We start from the raw sequence: 19,487 nt of genomic DNA, 5'->3' as shown, positions 1-19,487 counted from the left end.
TTAAGATTCAAGGCTGCGCCGGGCGCGGTGGCTCACGCTTGTAATCCCAGCACTTTGGGAGGCCGAGGCGGGCGGATCACGAGGTCAGGAGATCGAGACCACGGTGAAACCCCGTCTCTACTAAAAATACAAAAAAATTAGCCGGGCGTAGTGGCGGGCGCCTGTAGTCCCAGCTACTCGGAGAGGCTGAGGCAGGAGAATGGCGTGAACCCGGGAGGCGGAGCTTGCAGTGAGCCGAGATTGCGCCACTGCACTCCAGCCTGGGCGACAGAGCAAGACTCCGTCTCAAAAAAAAAAAAAAAAAAGATTCAAGGCTGCAACTTCATTCATTTATGCATGAGGGGGCTACTGATTTTCCTGGGAAGCCAGCAATAATGGGGGTGCGGGGTAGGAGAAAACCGATTCGTGCATGGAAAATAACACAAAAGAAACCACTTTTCCCTGTGAGGGCTCCTGTCTTTACCCCACTCTCCGTTCCCAAACATGGCTCCAGTTTCTCAGCTGACCCAAACTACAGGATGCCTTCCGTGGACATAAGATTCAAATTAGAAAATGAACTTGCTCACAGGCCTTTGCACTTGAACATCTTATCTACATATACCTTTCTCTTTGAGAAGCCCCCCACTTTTGTTTGGTGGTGGGGTGGGGTCGAGGGGGTGGCGGCGTTGTCTCTGTGGCCTAGGCTGGAGTGCAGTGGGTGATCTCGGCTCACTGCAATCTCCACCTCCCAGGTTCAAGCACCTCTCCCACCTCAGCCTCCCTAGCAGCTGAGATTACAGGTGTGCACCACCACACGTGGCTGGGAAGACTTTTGGTTTTCAGATGGCTTTAGAATGACAGGCAGTTCGTAGCACCTGTGGTCAATCACATCTGACCGAACACACCCCCTTTTAAAATAGGAGCTTGTTTGTTCCATGAAATTAGGCATTGGAAGAAATGGGGGCAGTGTACACAGTTCCTGCTGAGAAGGCCGATTGTTCTGACCCTGCCTTAGCATCTGTGGGAGGTAAGCTGCCCCCGAGTTTGGGCTTCTCTCCCTGGCCCCGGGGCGTGGTGCTCACAGGCTGAGACAAAGTCAGTTCCTCTTCTCACCTGTATGTGGCACCATTGAGCTCAGGATGAATTGCTTGTTGGTCTATTACTGACCAAGGCGCTGATGTGACAAAGAATTCCTTGTTCACACAATTTCTTAAGCTTTCTGGGATGCGACCTAGGGTAAGATGATTAAAATTAATCATATTATTTTTACAAATCACAGTTCAACATTACACCTGTAGCTGCTTATGTGGGGAAATAAGCATTTATAAAAATGTAGAACATCCAAAGGCCCAAGTGCTTGAGCTCTTCAACACGGACCTTCAGCCTCTGTCTGCCCTGAGTTTATAATGTCTGGGGCTAAAGGGAATGGTTCCCTTTGTGAAATTTAGTTCAGGGCTTACATAAATACACAGGGCCCAACTCATATAAATTTGATGCTAAAAGTGAATTCTACCTGTCGAGAGCCGCCTGTAGCCAGCAGGATGGGAGCCAGCTGTGCTGTGGAGCTGAGGCTGCCCTTGGCAGGCCAGAGGCACGGAGGGGCTCACCTGTGATGGCTCGGCGGATCTCGGTGGCAGCTGCCTCCCTCATCTCCAGTGACGCCTGCTCACTGTACCAGGCAGTGTGAGGAGTGCAGATGAGATTTGGGGCATCTTTCAACGGACCCTGAGCAAAGCTAGAAAAATGTAGAAAAAGCAGAGTAAGCGGGAAATGTTGCATACGCTCCCTGCCCTCCTCAGCACGAGGAAGCTCTTGGCCATGTAGAAAAGTAGCTACACAGACAGCGTGGATACAGGAACATCTGTGATGATATTTTATGAAGGCTGGGAATTTTTGAATGTAATTATCAAAATTGTGTAAGAACAGGATAATGGGTAGATGAAAAAGCCCAATTCTATTGAAGGCTTGTCCTGCACTAATCCAGGGCAGAGATGATGCCTGTCTGTCTAAAGACCAGAACCACCACCACACCCCCACCAATTTTATGCCTCTCCTTTCACTGATGACCTCTGGGAACCTTCCAGCCCTTTTACAATTAGAATTCAGCACAATCCTTAGAACAGAGAGACTGTAAATGTCATCTCTGGAGTTTCCTGCCCAGGGACCTGTTTGGGAAAAGGGCCTCGAGTTCAAAGCGTGGGGGTCAGGTGTGGAGTTGGGCCCTGTGGGCTACTGGTAGGCGGCTGGGGCAACACGCACCTGAAGGGTTCCGACTCATGCACGTCGAGGGCTGCCCCTCGTATCCTGCCCTCCTTGAGGGCTTGTGCTAAGGCTTTCTCGTCCACCAGGCCACCACGGGCTGCGTTCACAAGGAATGCTCCCTGCCTCATCTGCGGAAGGAAAGAAAAGCCGGTTACAGGCACACTGGCATGGTGGAAGACTCTTGTACTAAGGTTTAAAGAAGAAAGCTGCAAGCTAGTTTTGTTGGTCTGGTGGTTTAATGTGTGTGCTGCAGTTTGAGGGAAGGGAGTGGGAAGTTTTGGTGGCGGCTGGGAGCCAGGGCCGTTGCTGCTGATCCTGAGAGGAAGCGACACAGTGGAAAGGCTGGACTGTGCCGAGCGCTGGCCTCTTTGAAGGCTCTGGGAAGCTTCTGAAGCTGAGTCCTGGCTAGCGCCTGTCCTCCTCTGCTTAGGAAGGGGCTTCACCTGGCTTGTCACTGGTTTGTTGCAGGGCCTCTTCCCTGCCCAACAGTGTATCCAGAAACCATCTCCCTTGCCCTCCGTGTCCCTCTTGTGCCACAAACAAGTGCTACCACCTTTCGACAGAAGCTTCCATGGCATCTATTTTCAAATTACCTGCTTTATGGTAAAGTCATTGATGAGGTGGTGGTTATGTTCGTTGAGATTGCAGTGCAAGGAGACGCAGTCGCTCTGATACAGCAAATCCTGCAGGGTGTAGACCCTCTGCACGCCCAGGGACCGCTCGATCCCATCCTGCAAGTAGGGGTCATAAAATATGACGCTGAATCCAAAGGCCTTGGCTCGAACTGCAACCGCCTGCCCCGTGCGACCTGTACAGAAACAGAGCATCCAGGTGAGTGAGGCCACAGCCCGCGCCCCAGCGCTGCCACCTCCATTGCTTCTGAGCTGAGTCCGGGCTTGCCATCCCCGCTGGTAGCTGCTGCTGGAGAAACCGTGTGCCCAAAGCTTAGTGAGGCCTGAGGTGAGCACTGCCCGTAAGGGGCCACCATGGCCGATGTAGGACAGCTGAGGACCACAGTGCTTGCTGCTTATACTGGCTACAGCAGGGTTTTTGTTAAAAGCAAAACAAAACAACTCTTCCTTGTTATGGACATTTTCAAACACAACTCGAGTGTTCTGAGAAGCCCACATGCCCCTCCCATCAGCACCCGTGTCCTCTGTTCCCACTCCTCTCCCCACTTCTTGTGTGCACTGCAGGCTTCTTAACATGAGCTTTGTGTTTGAAAAACTTGCTCTCAATGTAACAGGGAGTGATGTCCTGCCTCCTCATCACCGGGCTCGCTCCTGCGAAGGGTGACATGAGCACAATGGCTCCCTGCAGGCTGGCCCGAGTGCAGACTGGCCACGTGCTACTGTGTTCTGGGCGGGAGGCAGGGCACATGAACATCAGGCCTGGACCTGTCCCACTGGTGGGGCCTCGCGCCCATCTGCAAGTATGCAGCCTGGGCCTCCCGCCGGCTATGTCACAGGATGAGGAGGTGTCTCCCACTCCCCGACGGCTGTCATTTCATAAACCCATGGGGTCCCCTCGATAGCACCTCCAGCTTCCCAGAGCAGTTTTCAGCATTTTGAAAACAAAATGGTTAGTGTTGATGCTCTACTGGTTCTCTTGGAGATCACGGAAGGAATCTTTAAAGCCATGGCTCCAAGATACAGGCGGGAGAAAGACAAAGATGCGCATTTCCGAGCAGACGGCCCGTGTTCCAGGGGTACCTCAATGCTGCAGCAGCTCCATCTAACTGACGGCCTGGCTAGGACAACTGCCGCAGTTTAGAACAAACGTTGAATAAGGCCAGTCTGATCAGGGACAGCTGCAGGGCAACTAGCATAGCAAGGCATGAACCATCACGCCTCTCCTCATCAGTGTCACCCCTTATAGCAGGCAGTACTGGACGGTGGCAGGGACGGAGAGATGGCTCTCCGACGCACTGGCAACATGAGACTGAGGACCCCAGCCTGCAACTGCTGGGAGCTCACACTCCACAGGACCCCCACCTGCCTGCCTCTGTTCCTGCAGCCTCCATCCCCCTCATGGCGTCTGTGCACGAACATGCTTCAATCAGTGGGGCTCACACTCTGCAGATCCAGGGCCTGGAGGGCCTGTGGAAAAGCAGCCCAGAGCACCAAGCCCAGATTTGAACCGTGCCGACTGCTATTTTTTTTTTTTTTTTTTTTTTTTTTTACAAGTTCACAAACCCCTTGAACTTTATCCATAAGATTTTCTGATGACCCAATGACTTAATCCTGCTACTGATTTAATCAAAACCCAGTCCCTACCGAAGAGACCTGCTCCCCCGTCACAGCGCCCCCCGGCCCCCCAGGCTGCCTATTTAAAAGCACAGCTCCCACAGGCTGCCTTTCCTTCAGTTTCTGTCCATGCCCCTAGCCCCAGGCTGCCCTCTCTCGGCAGCACCGTCCCACCCCGCCTGCTGCACTGAGCCCCCTGGGCCTGGGGGACTCTTGCTCAGTGGAACCCGAGGCCAGCAAAAGCTCTTAGCCCAGGATAGCTGCGGCAGCGACAGTCCTGAAGGCTGCAGAGACACCTGGAAAGGGAACAAGGAGACCATGACAGTCCCTGTGCTGAGGATCCAGGGTGGTGGTGGCAGTGGTTAGTGTACAGTCTTGAGAAAACAGGGCGGCGGCAGGGGGCTGAACTGACCTCTATACATCGAGGGTTTTTAAAGTTGAATGACAAGGGCACAGCTACAGGAACGACCCCGAGAAGAAGTCCCATGACGGCTGGAGTCAGAAGCCCCTGAAACAAGCACTTCCCCAGGGAGGCCCCACCGTGCACCCAGGGTGCTCGACCACCCCCAGGCTCTGCAGCCTGGTCAGAGACCACCGAGGCCCCAGGAGGGGCTTCAGAGATGGAGTTGAAGCTGCATCTCTGAGCCATGAGACCCAGTGGGGCCTGGACAGAGGGAGCCTGGTGTTCACACACCACATTTGCTTTCTAACAAAGTCAAAACACGGTGGGGCCTTTTAAAAGATCCCCAGCACCCGGCACTTAAACTCAGACCCCAGGTCGGGCAAGGCCAGACCCAGGAGATCATAGCCTGTAGTGGGGACAGAAAGATGTGCACTCCTGGAAGCGTCCAGCAACTTCTCTCTTGTTCAAGTGGCACCCCAGGTCCACAGCGGGGCTTGTTGGGAGAGGCGCACGGGGGCTTCGTCCTGGGAGGCGTGGAGCTCCACGCAAGGGCTGAGCAGCAGCTGCAAGTCTCCCGGAGGCCAGAACATTACTGGCCCCGTGTGCACATGTGCCTTCTTGGAGTCCCAAAAGGCAGATACCATGTATCCCACCAAATATCTACTTACAGGTTGGGAAATTGAGGCAAAAAGCTCAGGTAATTCCCACAAGGCCACAGAGCTGGTAAGCGGTGGGGTTGAGATTCAGTGGCAACGGGCCGAGGTCTCCTGGGTGCGGTGCAGACCCTGATGGTGAGCAGGATGGGGACCTCCTCGAGCCCCCGTGGAATCAGGCTGCTTACCATCACCTTCTTCTTGGCACTGGTCCCCCACCACCCTGCTGGAGACCCTCCTGGGCCTCTCCTCACGTCTCCTTTTCCTGCCCCTCTCTCAGGAGAGCCTTCCAAGCTGATGGCCTGACCATCAGCTTGGAACCTGGCATTTGAAGGCCTTCAGGAGTGAGGCCGTGCCCATAACCCGGGTCTCCACTGAACCGCCAGCCCCTACGCGAGCCCCAAGCCTGGCTGCTTCTCTACGACACACCTCCATACAGCCTCTGCCCTTCACCCCTGCCCAGGGAAATTTAGTGCGCACAGTGCCTTGCCTGCTGCTCCATAGCAGAGAACGCTGTCCTGCCAGACACCGCAGACAGCAGTGGACACGCATTCTTCCAGAACCAGCCCAGATCCTGCCTCTAGGGTGAGTTCCCTGATGGGTGTTGACTCGGATCTCCTACCCCGTGCGCCACACGGGGAGGGTGCTGGCCCTGCCTGCCCTGGCTCCTCAACAGCACGCTGGGGTTGCCTTTCCCGAGGGGTCCCCGCTACACCAGCCCCAGTGTCGGAGGGGTTGGGGGTTGGCGCAGAGGGTGGCACGTACCAAAGCCGATGAGGCCCAGCGTCTCCCCACGGATGCGGGCCGCTCCCGAGGCCACCTCGCGGATCTGCTCCACGCTCTGAACCCGTGTGCCTTCCCGCAGTGCCTGGTACAGCCACGTGTTCCTCCGGTACAGATTGAGGATGTGGCAGATGGTGGAGTCCGCTGTCTCCTCCACGGCTGCGGACGGGATGTTGCACACAGCAATTCCTGAAAGGGACGAGGCCAAGGCCAGAGATGAGAAAACCTCAAGATCAGTGGGGAAGCCCCGGGGCTGCCAGCCCGCCCTCCTGAGACAGGGTTGTTGGCACCGGGGGAGGCCCACCTTATCGTCCAGCAGACTCGGGGCTGGGCACGGGGGCGGTGGGCCCTCCGGCTCTGATGCTTGGGAGGCTCTAGCCCCAACATCCACCCCTCCCTCCCAAGGAGGACTTTTGCTCCAGGACGTGGCTCACGACCAGTCCAACTCCTATGGCTGATTTTGGGCCTGACTGGCTTCCTCCTGGGCTTGCGCTGAGTCCCAAGAAAGGACCCGGAGTGGCAGGAAGTCAGTGGGCCTAAGACCAGACTCCTCCAGGTGGACCCCACTCAGGCTCAAACCCCTCAGGGTCTCCCTCATGGAGCTGGCAGGGGTGACAAAGAATGGCTTTTGGTTTTAAGGTATGCTAACAGTTTGATGCAAAAAAACATACGTTTCAAACATACTGGTTTCAAAAAAACACCTCCACCCCCACACGGATGCGAGGGCTGGCCCCGGGAACGGAACTGATGTCCGAAGCGTGTGCACAGTCGCCCTGTGGTCCTGTGCTGAGCACCCTGCTCTGGTGGGAAGAACTCCGAGCAGACAGGATGCCCTCCCTGCCCCGTGGAGCAGCCTTCAGGTCAGGGCCGAGGGTGGCTTGGGATGAGCCCTCTGGCCCCACACGAGCTGCAGAGACCAGGGTCAAGTATCTCCCAGCACGAGGCAGCTGTGGCGTGGAGGGTTAACCCAAGTCATAGGCAGAAAGGGCCCTGCCATTAACCCTCCTCAGCCAGAGGGCGTCTGGGGAAGAATGAATGACTGCCAGATACAACAGGGGTGCAAGCAGGCAGAGGGCCAGGCTGGGAACGGCCCCTCCCTACACCCGACAGGTGGAGATCCGGACGCCTGCTTGCAGCAGAGACCAGAGGGGCCGAGCCAGGGGTGGGGCTCCAGAAGGTGGGCTCAGCAGCCAGTCTGTGGCTCCCAGTTGACTCTCTGAGAAGGGGTGTGGTTATCTGGGCACCATGTCAGCCCAAGTGAAAAGGTTCCTTCCTAATCGCAGGTTTGGGACCCCCTAGGAGTGCCTCTCCCAGCAAGGGGTGCCCAAGGCACTGGGACAGGGCCACCTTTAAGGCCCTCTATTCCTTTAGAGGACTATCCACCCAGGATTCCTCTATCTTAAGTCCTGAAGATTGGGGTGGGGACGGCAATCACCAAGGCAGCTTCTTCAGCTCTACTGGACAGGAAACAAGACCGGTGGGTGCCGCAAACCCACTTTCTAGACAGCGGCGTGGCTGTCTCCCCACAAGGGCCACCCCTAGGTCTAGGGCCTTGAGAGTGACCCCCTCAGCAGGACACACAGCTCAGAGAAGGTGAAGCCACCGTGAGCGGGTCACCCACCCACCCAACGTGGCCACTGAGGGCTCCTCTGGGCCACAGACACTTGCCAAGGGAACAGTGTGGTTGACTGTGACTGAGGCCGACCAACTTTCCCACGAGCTGGATGCCAAGAATCTTGCAGGAAACAGGCCTCGTTCATTTGAAATAGCTCAGCAGAGAAGCTGGGCCTTGATCACATGCCATGTTATTATTAGAGTCAGACAGACTGAGGCCAATGCCAGAGGTTCAAGAAAATCTTTGGCGGCTGGGACAATTTTCATTCCTCGGGCGGGCTAAAGCCCAGCAGGGAGGCCCCGCAGCAGAATCACCCTCAAGGACACTGGCTCCGTGCTGCTGCCGGGGCTGGCTCGGCCACGCTGCCTGGCGTGAGCAGCAGCAGCTCCTCCTAGGAGATGAGCTGATGCTGGCTGAGAGACTCCACAAGGCCACGTGTGTAAAGGCACCCGGGTGGGCGTGGCACAAAAAGGCAGGCTGAGGCAGGACATCCGGTCAGTCTTCTCACCGAACTTGGACATTCAGCTCCTTGGTTCCAGTGCTCCCCGGAGTGCAGAGTTTCAGGACGGGGAGAGGGTGCAGGAGGAAGAGCTGTGGCCACTGCCTGGGATGGAGGAACCTTCCCACCCGGACCGCAGCGGCGCCACTGCCAGGAACCTCCATAACCTCACCACCCTCTCGGAGGGAGCATCTTCTTAGCTGTCCTATATCGCTCCGTGGATGCAGCCTCCCTTCTGGATGAGTCAAGCTGATCCTTCAAGCGCCACACCATGGGTGGCTCTGACACTCGCAGGCTGGGCCTCCCAGTGTCCATGGAGCCCGGAAAACGGCCCCAAAAAGGCAAGCTGCTTTTCTCTCACGGTCAATGCCATCCTGCTTTGATCCCTCCATGACTGCCACTGGCACAGAAACCACATAAAACAGCTTGCCAGAGGCGGCGGGGGTGGGGAGGGGTGTAGGGCCCTCTCGAGGTCTTCCCCTCGTGTCTTCCTGGCTGGTGGGGAGAAGTGCAGGTGAGCAGCTTCCTCCAGCCTCGCCCTGCTCTTGCCATGAAGTGCTGACTCTCGCCCATCATTCCAGGGCTGACATCTCAGAGCCTTGTGATCCCAGAAGGCGTCACCAGAGGCCTAGTGCGCTGCCTCGTGCAACACGGAGGGCCCTGTTTCCTGGGCCTGCCAGGGACCCTCTTTCATCAGGAGAGGGCCTGCCTGCAGCCACCTGCCGCTCCCAGCCCTCAGCACAAAAGGCCCGCTGACCGCATGATGTGGCGAATGCACTCGGAGACAAAGGACGTCTGGACAGAGTCTACACTCGAAAAGGGCCCTTCAAAAGGGCCCCGCAGATGTCTTCCAAGTGTCCTTATCAGATGGGACCAGGATCAATGAAAATCCCCCACTCACAGCCCTTCCACATTTTCCAAAACCGCAGTCCCTGGTCCTGGTCTTCTTCTGTGGGTCTCAGAACTCAGGGAACACAACCTCCCATCTCACCCCTCTCAGGCCCCCCGTCATTGAGGCCTTGGTGCCTTTCTGGCCCCACTGCCTGTGAGGGGCACTTCTAGAAATGGAGAAATAGGAAGTCCCACAGGCAAGGACCTCCCCTCTCTGCCTGGAAAGCAGCGGCTGGTCCAGCCGAGGAAGGGGAGGGTCAGCACCCATATGGGCCCGGGAGCTGTGTGGTGAGGGGCCGACGTGCTGGAGAAGCAAGAGGTGTGCGGGGGACAAGGATTTGAGAGCCCCTGGCACATGAAGCTGTATTCTCCTCTGCGTTCAAACTTGGGATTTCAGCTCTACCCAGAGCACAAAGGACATTTGTTTTCAAACAAAAATTCCCTTGTTTGTGCCAGGGAAAGATGGAAAATTTTAGTTTATATTAACACGCTTTTGAAGACTCACATCTTCCGGAGTGTCTTTGTTCCAACAGAGGGGCTCGGAAGGACGCCGTGGCTGGTAGCAAGTGAGGGGTGTGGGGAGGGTGAGGGGTGGATGTGTGAAGCTGCTGCTTCCAGGACCCTAAGGGGTCTGGAATCTGAGTGACCCTCTCTCCTTCCCTGGCCTTTTGCTTTGGGATTTGCCCGTGGGGCAGCCCCACCCCACTGCGTCCTGACCCCTGTGAGTATACAGGCAGTTCCACCGCTTGCCTGGCTCCCCAGGCCTGCTCCTGACACCAAGACCTACCCAGTGCTTCCAGTACCTGGGTGCTGCCCCGAATGGCAGTGAGGGATTCAACTAAGATTCTGACCCATACACTCCATGCCCCAGGCTAAGGCTGTGGAGAGACAGCTGGAGCCCATGGGGGTGGCCTCCCTGAAAACGTGGCCGGCGGTGCCCGAGGGCAGGATTCTCAGATGTATGTAATGCTCCGCTCACACACGGAGCCGATCTGACACGCAGCCCGTCCCAGAAGCACCGGGGCCCACTGGGGCCTTAGCCGATGGGAGAGAGGTGGGGAAATAGCGCCTGGGCTATTCCTGGAGCACAGGAAGGGCTGCTCCGAGGCCAGGCTGCTGTCTGGACCACTATGCCTGGGTTCTGAGTGGTTTTGAAGTATTCCTAAGCAGCTTCATGAATTTGGGGCACCTCAGCACTCGTAAGGCAGAGTACGGCCCCTACCCCCAAAATGCAGGGGTGGCGTGTTCCAAACACAGAGCAAACACAGTGCCCACCCGGCCCTCTCCCGAGGACGCTCGATGCCAGCAGTCCGCTCCTCGTGCCTCTGCACTCAGTGCTCATGACCTCACACCGGGTGCTGGGCAGAGGCCCCCTCAACATGCACCCCCAGCCGCAAGTGCATGGGGCCAATAAGCAGCTTTGGAGCCCCCAACTCTGGGTTCGCGCCTACTGCCTCTGCTTTTCTTCGGAAGCCTCTGTCATCAGCTGTGTTGGGCAGGGGTCTACCTGCTTTGGTGCTGACCTGGGCCAGATGCTGCTAAGGCTGTCCCAGAGCGGGAGGCCCAGGTTCTCATGTAGACAGGGGCCTAGAGCTATGCACACAGCAGGGGTAGTTTAGGGGACACACCCAGTAGAGGTGGTTTAGAGGACATGTGGCCAGTCGCATTCTCCCCTCTGGAGGTGGCACTGGGTGTCTCCAAATGGAGCTCGTGCCAGCTGGGTGTTGCTCTGAGGGCAGAGATGACTCACAGCCCAGCAGACCCCACACAGGGGCCAGCAGGGACAATCCTACCCGTGTCATGTGAAGGCAGGGCCGGCAAGGTGCTCCACAGCCCGGCCTGGAGGCAGCCATCTTGCTACAGCCAGAAGCGGCTGCTCCGTGGTCCCAGTTCCAGCTGCTTCTCCGAGCCCACCCAAGCAGGGCCCACGGAGCTCTGGACAACTCCAGGCAGCCAACGCTGCCTCGCACTCACCGAGCTCGCCGGCAGCCTTGATGTCCACGTTGTCGTAGCCACTGCCTATCCGCACGATCACTCTCAGGGCCTTGAACTTTTCCAGGTCCTCCCTGGTGAGGGTGATGGTGTGGTACATCATGGCACCCACGGCTTCGTTTAGAACCTGTGTGGGAACAGAGCACAGGGTCGGAGCCCCACCCCGTGCAGCCCACTGGCGCCACCTGGCCTGGCCCCCTGGCCCTATCACCCTTGACCCCGAGGCAGAGGAGTTCAGTAGGAAAGCAGGGAACAGGGGTTTTGGGGCCTGCCGGTGACTTGGGGCGATCTAATGGGGGGATGCTGGGGAGGGCCGGGGAGGAAACTGCCCAAGGTCAGTGCAGCCCCTGGCCGGGCAGGGTGGGCCCACCTTCTCGTGGATTTCCTGCGTCGACTGTGCGTCACAGAAGGCCACAGTGGCCAGGTCCTTCAGGATGGGCATCTCCACCGTGCAGTCACGGCCGTCCAGCAGCGCCACCAGGGGGCGGGGATGCAGGGGGCCGTTCATGATCTGGGGGCGGATACCTGCAAGGAGGGAAGCGGAGAGCACAGTGGGTGGGTGCCTGGGGCCACAGGGTACGTGGAGGGGCAGCTCCCCACTCATCACTCAGGGCAGGGCTTGGGCAAGCGAGGGTGGCAGAGCAGCGAGGGCCCCATCTCTACCTGCATCACCTCCCGGGGAGCCACTGTCACGAAGGGGAGCCACTTCCCAACCACTTGCGGCTCTGGTTGGAGACACACACGGCTGCTTCCAGGCCAGCAGACCATAGTCCCAAGAGCCTCAGGACCATGGGGCCCCGAGGCCAGCACAGGTTAGTCCAGCACAGGACGGGTCCCCGCACCACGTGCCTCCCCACCTGCACCGGCACCAGCTGCCCCTCACATAATATGACAGGGGATAAGGCATGTGTATCTGAGGGAACTTCCTGGGGAGGCCCTGCACAAACAGGCAGCCTGGGCAGGCTCCTCCAGCCCCTCTCACCTGCGCTGGGTGAGGAGAAAGGGCGAGTCTGGGGCAGGGAAGGTATGCCCGAGGGCAGGAAGCCTCTAGAGGCTCAGGAAAGCAAACTTCTCAAAGGACCACACAGCAAGCAGCTCTCTAGACAGGCCGGAGCCATCATATTAATCCTGACAGACTTCCTGGTGCTGCCAACAAGGTGAAGGGACAGCTGTGAGGACAGAGGGGCAGGGGCGACCCCAGGAAGGGCCCCAGCGGTCCTTCCCACAAGTCCAAGTACAAATTCTCCAGCAACTTCATCTGGACCAGCGCGGCTGCATCTAGATGTTCAGCAGGGCGGTGGAAGGCCTTAACCTGCCACACTACAGATGCACATGCTTGCGCCCCGTGCACATACAGGGCAGACACCCTGCAGGACCCGCCCAGGATGCAGCGAGAGCCCCAGGGCCTCTTTTCTCTCTTTATTCTGTGCAGCAAGCCCAGCAGGCTCTGAAGACCTCAGAGACAGAGAAGCAGCATTTTCTCCAACAAAAACTGCCCCCTTCAAATCCATCCTTGGATTTTGTAGGTCCTCCTGATCACCTGCCCAAACCTCAAATCTTCAAGACCCACACCCTGGACACAAGAGAACAACTACCTGAGGTCCAGAGGTGCAATCCACTGAGATGCCAGGAAGGGGCAATGTCTCTTGTCAAATTAGAACTCTTTAGCCTCAGATTAAAGGTTTGGGGCTCATCAAGTTTTCAGATATCCAGATCAACCCTGATGGCGGCCTTACACCCCCATTCCCTCCCTCCCTCTGAGGCTGGACGGTCCAGGCCATTGCTCCAGGCTGAGCCCAGCCTGGTGACCCACCATGGGTAACCCAACCAGGAACGTGTGACATTCCCGGGATCGCTGGCCTTTGATCACAAGGCAGCAGGCTCAGGGTCCCACGAGCTAAAGCAGGACTTCCACGAAGGCCAACTCCATCTGTGTGGCCTCCGCCTTCCAGCCCTAACCTCCTCAAGGGCTCTTGGTAGTCCCCAAGCTGGCCACTTGGTGGGGACGATGACTGGGACCCCAGCCACGGGGGGCTCCTGCTGGACCACCAAGGCTCATATTCTGTTAGCCACACGCTCAGAGCCGAGGAAGGAAATCCCCCTCCACTGGGGCTGTGTCTGCATCCTATTAAGACTATACACGGTGCTGCGGGGGGACGGCCAAGGGCACCCGCACCAGCCCTGCATGGAAGGCCGTGCTCGGCCAGTGGGCCTTGGGATAATTGTCTCTTTGAACACAAAGTATAAAAAAGGCTTTTGTCCCAGCCTCAGAAGAATGGGCTGGGGGAGCCAGGGCCACAGCCAGCCCTGCATGGCCCCCAAGCTATGTGCAGTTCTCCTGCCACCCCCGGATGGGAGGAATCATGGTCCCTGTCAGCCCTGAGTGGCAGCTGCACCCGACGCTCAGACACCAAAGGTGCACGTGTACCCAGTCACTCCTGCTGCTGCCCTGATACCCAGGTCCCCAAAGCAGGGTGTCCACATGGATCCCCACTCCAACATCCTTCTGCACCAGGAAAACAGGGCAGGGTAGGGGGAAAATAAGGCAGGGACGAGGGCCAACACCCCTGTGTCCTCACCAGCCCACGACCCGTATGAGTGGACAGGAAGTGTGCAGCAGAAAGCTGGACACCCCCTCAGCTCATCCGCGCGATCCGCAACAGCACCGTCACCTGACGAGGAACCCGGCACACATGGCTCCCACCTGGGCTCCTCTTTTCTGCTAAGAAACTGATACAACTGCCAAATTCCAAAAGATTCTTTCTCTTTCAGTACACTCTTCTGGCCCCCTACTTGAGGTCTGAGGGCACAATCCTGTGGGGCCTGGAAGTCCTGGCCTCATCCCCCAGGCGGTCGCCCACACACAGTGAGGAACACCCCAACTTCACTTTCAGGGGTGCTGGCAGGATGGTTATCGGAGTGAGTGCCTGATTATAAGAAATCCAAGCTGTTCATTAAACAGTAGCCACACAGGAAAACAACGCTGGGCGCAAGGTGGGAATCCAGAGCCGCTGATGTGTCTGGGGAGCCTGAGAGGCCATTGTCACAAGATGTCCATCCACAGCATCATCAGTGCGTGGATCCGTTACCAGGGTAACAAACTCCAGGTTGCCTAGCGATCGGCTCCCTCCCCAACACCGGTTGCCTTTCTCGTTGGTGAAACCCACCTTTTACCCTCCCTGATGGCCGGGCACGCAAAACGTGGCTGAGGCTGGCCCAAGAGACCTGTCCAAGGTCTGAGGCTCGAATCCTGGCAGCAGGTCCTTCATGGAAAGGCGGGAAAAGAGAAAAGCAAATGGGTTCTTGTACTGGGAAAAGATGCCAGGCACGATGGCCAGAGTTGGGGGGCTGGGGGTGGGTGAGATGCTCGCGTGTCCTGCATGAGGTGCAGGGATACGGAGGCCACAGGAGACCGCTAGCCCTGGGCATGAGAGCTTAGCTGGGACAGTGCCAAGGTTTGCTCTAGAAAGGAAAGCACCATTTTCCACGTGCTCCTTCAGTCCCAGAAGGAAACTGTCCACCCACACACCAGAGAATCTAGACTGAAATTCAAGCCCTTGCCTAGCAGCCGCTGCCCCTACAGGCTTGCTGGAGCCTGGGGCAGAGGTTTCTGGAAGAGCTCATATGGAAGATCTCATATGGAGAGATGAAGGTGCAAACAGATCCCCCATATTACCTCACACAGGATTCCTGACACCTCTTTCAGGCTTCTGACAATTTGAGCAAGTTTTTAACATATTAGGATGTAACTGACACATACAGTAAGATTCATATACATTAAGATGGAACACGACCCTTTCAGGGACGTGGGGTCCCCAGGCCCAGTGGGGGAGGATTGGGAATTTGCGAGGAGAAATCCTAAGGCGCAATATGTAACGAGGGCTTCGGAAGAACTGGGCTTTATGCTAAAAAGCCATGGCTTCCAGTTGCTATGCACAGCTGAAGGCCTTTTCCATGCACACAGACCACAAGGCTGACAAGAGTCCTGCAGTGCTGCTGTTCTTCCCACTTCACAGCCTGGGAGTCAGAGCTCAGGGTGGCCCCGTACCACGGTGCGCAACCACGAGGTATGAGGAAACACTTGTGGACAAGGGTCACAGGGCCCCGATGCCCTCTATGTGCTATTTTTCCTTTCTACCATCTCCCACAAGTAAACCTGCCTTGTCCATTTCAGGACAATTCCACCTGCAACTGGACACATCACGGAAACGACATCAGTGCCTTACTGTTGACAGCTTGCCCACATTAACTGTGTAGAGCAGAAAGCCCTGCCGGCTCCCCTGCTATCAATTACTATCGGGTTTCAGGCTTGCATGTGCACCAGGACGGCCCTGCCCCTCCATCCGGGATGCGCTGTGCACCAGCTCGAGGCAGTGCTGACGCCCATCCCTGGGCCTGCTATTGCTTAGCGCTGCAGCTGCAATAAGTAATTGTGAAATGAGAGATGCTCAGTCAAAAACAAAGACAACAACAGGCCCAACTGCTGGAGTTTTGTGAACAGTAACCAGACACCCGGGAAAAGCAAAGTCTGCGGATCTCACAGATCCTAAGGCAGGTAGATCTCAGGGCGGATGGCGGAAGGATCTGGAGCTGGAAAATGCTACATTTCATTGTGGGGAGCTGCTGCTTTCTCGGAAACAGGCAGACAGGCCTGGAGTTGACCTTCTGGCTCAGTACCATGCAAGGCAAATGGGATGTTCCCCTGAGCAGTCACCAAGAAGGAACTGGATTGATCCTGCCACAGAAAGCTGCCTGCAGTGTTTCTGAGACCCGTTTTCCAGTCTTCCTAGACATTGTGTGAGCTAAGGTGACATCCTTCCAACAGAAATTCTCATTATTTAAAAATGATCTAAATGGGTTTCTGTTGCTTGCAGCTCAAGACAAACTGCCCCAGGGTAAAGGCTTTCAGGATTTTAGGCTTCTACCCCAAAGCAAAGCAGCTGCAATGATCATTTCTGACATAAGAGGCAAAGGCTGGCTCTGGCTTTTTTTTTTTTTTTTGGAGACAAAGAGTTTCACTTTTGTTGCCCAGGCTGGAATGCAATGGCACGATCTCCACTCACTGCAACCTCCGCCTCTCAGGTTCAAGCGATTCTCCTGCCTTAGCCTCCCAAGTAGCTGAGACTACAGGCACGTGCCTGGCTAATTTTGTATTTTTAGCAGAGACGGGGTTTTGCGATGTTGGCCAGGCTGGCTTCCAACCCCTGACCTCAGGTGATCCACCCGCCTCGGTCTCCCAAAATGCTGGGATTACAGGCAATGAGCCACCGTGCCTGGCCGGCTCTGGCCTCTTTTTAAAAACTCACTAGATTTTATGGAAGTTTCCTGACACTGCAGCAGTCTCAAGACACCAGTGCCTGAGTCACTCCCTGTTCCTGACAGGGGCTACGGCTGCCCAAGGACAGACACTGGCCACATACCCCAGGGTTGCCCCATGAAGCCCCTGCAGGTTGCACTCTTAGAGCTGACCGAGCCATCACATTCATAAGAACCGCTGCTCAGTCACAGCAGTGGCATTGCAGAAGGGAGCCTCTGTGGAATGAAGGCAGTTGCTGGAATTTGCCGGGTGCCGTCACCAGCTGCCCTAACACAGATATTGTAAGAAGTACCTGGATCCTTCCACAGACGGGAGATCCAGGCAGGCCTTCCAAAGATTCCGACAGAAGGTGTCAAGAGTGCTGCAAGCAGCTCTGAGCTGTACAAAGTAAAGTAGAGGTTCCTCTTCAAAGACTTTCCTCCCGGTCTAATTAGGAATACATACTAACTTCTCTTGGAGGCAAAATTTATTCAAAGATCGGTGCTAACGTTCTTAAATATTTGCTAGCCGTAATAAGGAAATCAATGTACTTTAATGTTCTTAGCTCCTGCAATTTAGCCTAAATATTTGCCCTAGCATGCTTATACTGGTCCAAGCAAGCATTAGGTCATAGCCTGTTCCTCTTCCTTATTTGAAGGTGTTTTTACTTTTCTCAACATTCCACAAGTTACTTCCTCCTTCCTTTGTTCCCCTCTACCTTTGCCTCTTTAAAAAAAGTTCTAAGTTGCTAACCAATCGGGACAAATAGAGAATGTGAGTTCCCATTCCAGCCAATGGAAACTGGACACAGCAGTAGGGTGGACACGTCACGTTATAAATGACCCTGTTGGGTGAACTCTCGTGGGTAAACTGCTGAAGAGTGTACCCTTTCTGCAGAAAGTAAAAACGGCCTTACTAAATAATGTTCAAGTGCTATTTCTTTATGGCACCGGGGAACAAGCATTTCAAACAGAGCCAAGCGATTCAAGGCTTCATCAGCTCCTATGACCCGCAGGTGGCCTGGGAGGTGGGAGAAGCCTAGCAGCGGGTGTGGCTCCCAGCCCCAGGCACAATGATCCAGGTAGAAAGAGGAGACAAAACCACACAAACTCCAGAGGCCGGGGCGGGACAGGGAGTGACCCAACAAAGCTGAACCTGAGGACCCGCCTGCCTCCAAGGAAGCCCCACTTAATATCTCACCGATCCCACCACCCTCAGAAAAGCTTCCTCTTAAATGCGGCCTGCTCCCCAATTAAATGGCCACTTTTGCAATCCAGCATGACCCGATCCTCACTGGCTGAGCTCAGCAGACCTGATTTCTAGAAAGCCAGACACAGAATCAGAACTAAGGTCTGCTAAGAGTGTTATTTCAGAGGCTTGGGTTTCTACAATATAAAACTGAAAATTGTGACAGGGCCAAGCTGGGGGCCAGATACTGATGCTGGGACATACGCAAGTGCCTCTCAGACACTTGGCATTAAACTTGTAAACACAGCTGCCTCAATGGGTCTACAGGCCAGCCCAGCACACAGGGCTGTGGAGCTCTGAGCGGGGGAAGGCGGTCTGTGGGAGCCTCGTGTTGTCAAGGTAAGAGATGCCTCCCTTGCTTTGTAAACATGTTTAACCATGTTATAAAAGCTGTTCTAAACCGTCAGACGTGGGATCTAAACAACAACAAATGTTCTGCAGTTGGCTGATCTGGAAAGTGAGCAAGCCACGGTGACTCCCCTTCCTTGTGTCCCCAGTAGCCGGGAAGGTGCCTGTTCCCACGGCAGCTGCAGAGAAGACTGTGGGCAACAGGCATCTCCCCTCTGCCTTTCACGAGAAGGACCACAGGAGCAGGGTGCTGATGAGCGGGTGGCTCCGGGAGCAGCTTCAAGGCATGATTTGGAAGAAAATCTGTGTTGCTAAGAGTGGCACTATTTTAAGGTTAAAAAAAAAAAAAAAAAAAAAGCAACTGCTATTGGAAATCTCAGCTTTGTTTCTACGCTGTTATCTGCTTTTTCATTTGGCAAATGGGTTTTCTCTCTGCGTTGTTTCTGGGAAGCTCTCCCAATGCTGCGTCCACTTCTTTGCCCAGCTTCCCAGAGGCTGCGATTTCATTTTACAGTCTCAGTAACGTATAGGTAGCATGTGCTCCCCCAGAATGACCCAATCCTGGAGTTTTAAGTGTCACCTGACTTGCCCAACAGATTCCCTGGCTCCTGTGCACACACCTCCTCCCACCATGCAATGCAAATGCGCAACCCTTATCTCTCTTTCTGCATTCACGGCAGACATCATTAATCAATCCCCACATTCTTCCTGAAGCCAGGACCTCAGCCCTGGAGTGGCATCACACACACCAAGCTGTTGAAACCTGGCCCAACTGAAAATGATTTAACTCAACCTTGGACAAGGACTGGCCTGAACCAGGCACTTGAAGACACCGTGAGGAGAGAACGAGAGAGCAGCGTGGTACAAAATGAGTGCCGGGGAACTTAAATAATGAAGTACACCTTCTAAACTTAGAAAGTGGTGATGGCTGTGCCATCACCGTGTACATCCTTAGCAGCTATAGGGATTATCCATATTTTCTCCAGTGAGGTACAACCAGGTAGGAAAAAGCTCGCAATCCGCCGCATATTCAGCCAGCCCACTCCTTACACTAAGAACACCAGGATCTTAGTCTTCCAAAGTTGGGCTCTTACTTGTGAACAATTTAAAAGGGTTTATGGCAAAGGGTTCATGTGAATTATCTCTCAAGTTCCCCCTGCCTTTCTGTAAGGAGGGAAAAAATTGAGTGTTGGGAAATCTAGCTTCACCAAGGCCTCTGAGCACCCAGGGCCTGTGCTGTTTGGGGTGCCCCACACCAAGTGGGCTCCCCAG

The 19,487-nt window shown here is 55.6% G+C and overlaps 1 protein-coding gene across 13 annotated transcripts in view; it reads right to left on the bottom strand.

Annotated features, from left to right (window-relative positions):
* The window catches only part of CTBP2 (C-terminal binding protein 2), a 173,416-nt gene that overhangs the window by 3,685 nt on the left and 150,244 nt on the right, over positions 1 to 19,487 (bottom strand). For 12 of the 13 annotated variants that reach the window (XM_055246067.2, XM_055246027.2, XM_055246029.2 and 9 more), the window contains 7 exons: positions 11,694 to 11,848; positions 11,306 to 11,450; positions 6,309 to 6,515; positions 2,835 to 3,049; positions 2,239 to 2,369; positions 1,587 to 1,714; positions 1,093 to 1,210 (listed from right to left, as the gene is read on the bottom strand). In XM_055246067.2, the coding sequence (XP_055102042.1) occupies positions 1,093 to 1,210; positions 1,587 to 1,714; positions 2,239 to 2,369; positions 2,835 to 3,049; positions 6,309 to 6,515; positions 11,306 to 11,450; positions 11,694 to 11,848 (1,099 nt within the window). Of the gene's footprint in view, positions 1 to 1,092; positions 1,211 to 1,586; positions 1,715 to 2,238; positions 2,370 to 2,834; positions 3,050 to 6,308; positions 6,516 to 11,305; positions 11,451 to 11,693; positions 11,849 to 14,490; positions 14,762 to 19,487 lie in introns of those variants that run through there. The other variant, XM_063616915.1, reaches the window with a different exon arrangement.

This window comes from Symphalangus syndactylus, chromosome 2 (genome assembly GCF_028878055.3).
Source record: "Symphalangus syndactylus isolate Jambi chromosome 2, NHGRI_mSymSyn1-v2.1_pri, whole genome shotgun sequence".
NCBI classification, from domain to species: Eukaryota; Metazoa; Chordata; class Mammalia; order Primates; family Hylobatidae; genus Symphalangus; species Symphalangus syndactylus.
The sequence above is the reverse complement of the archived record's forward strand: the minus strand, read 5'-3'. Positions and strand labels throughout refer to the sequence as shown.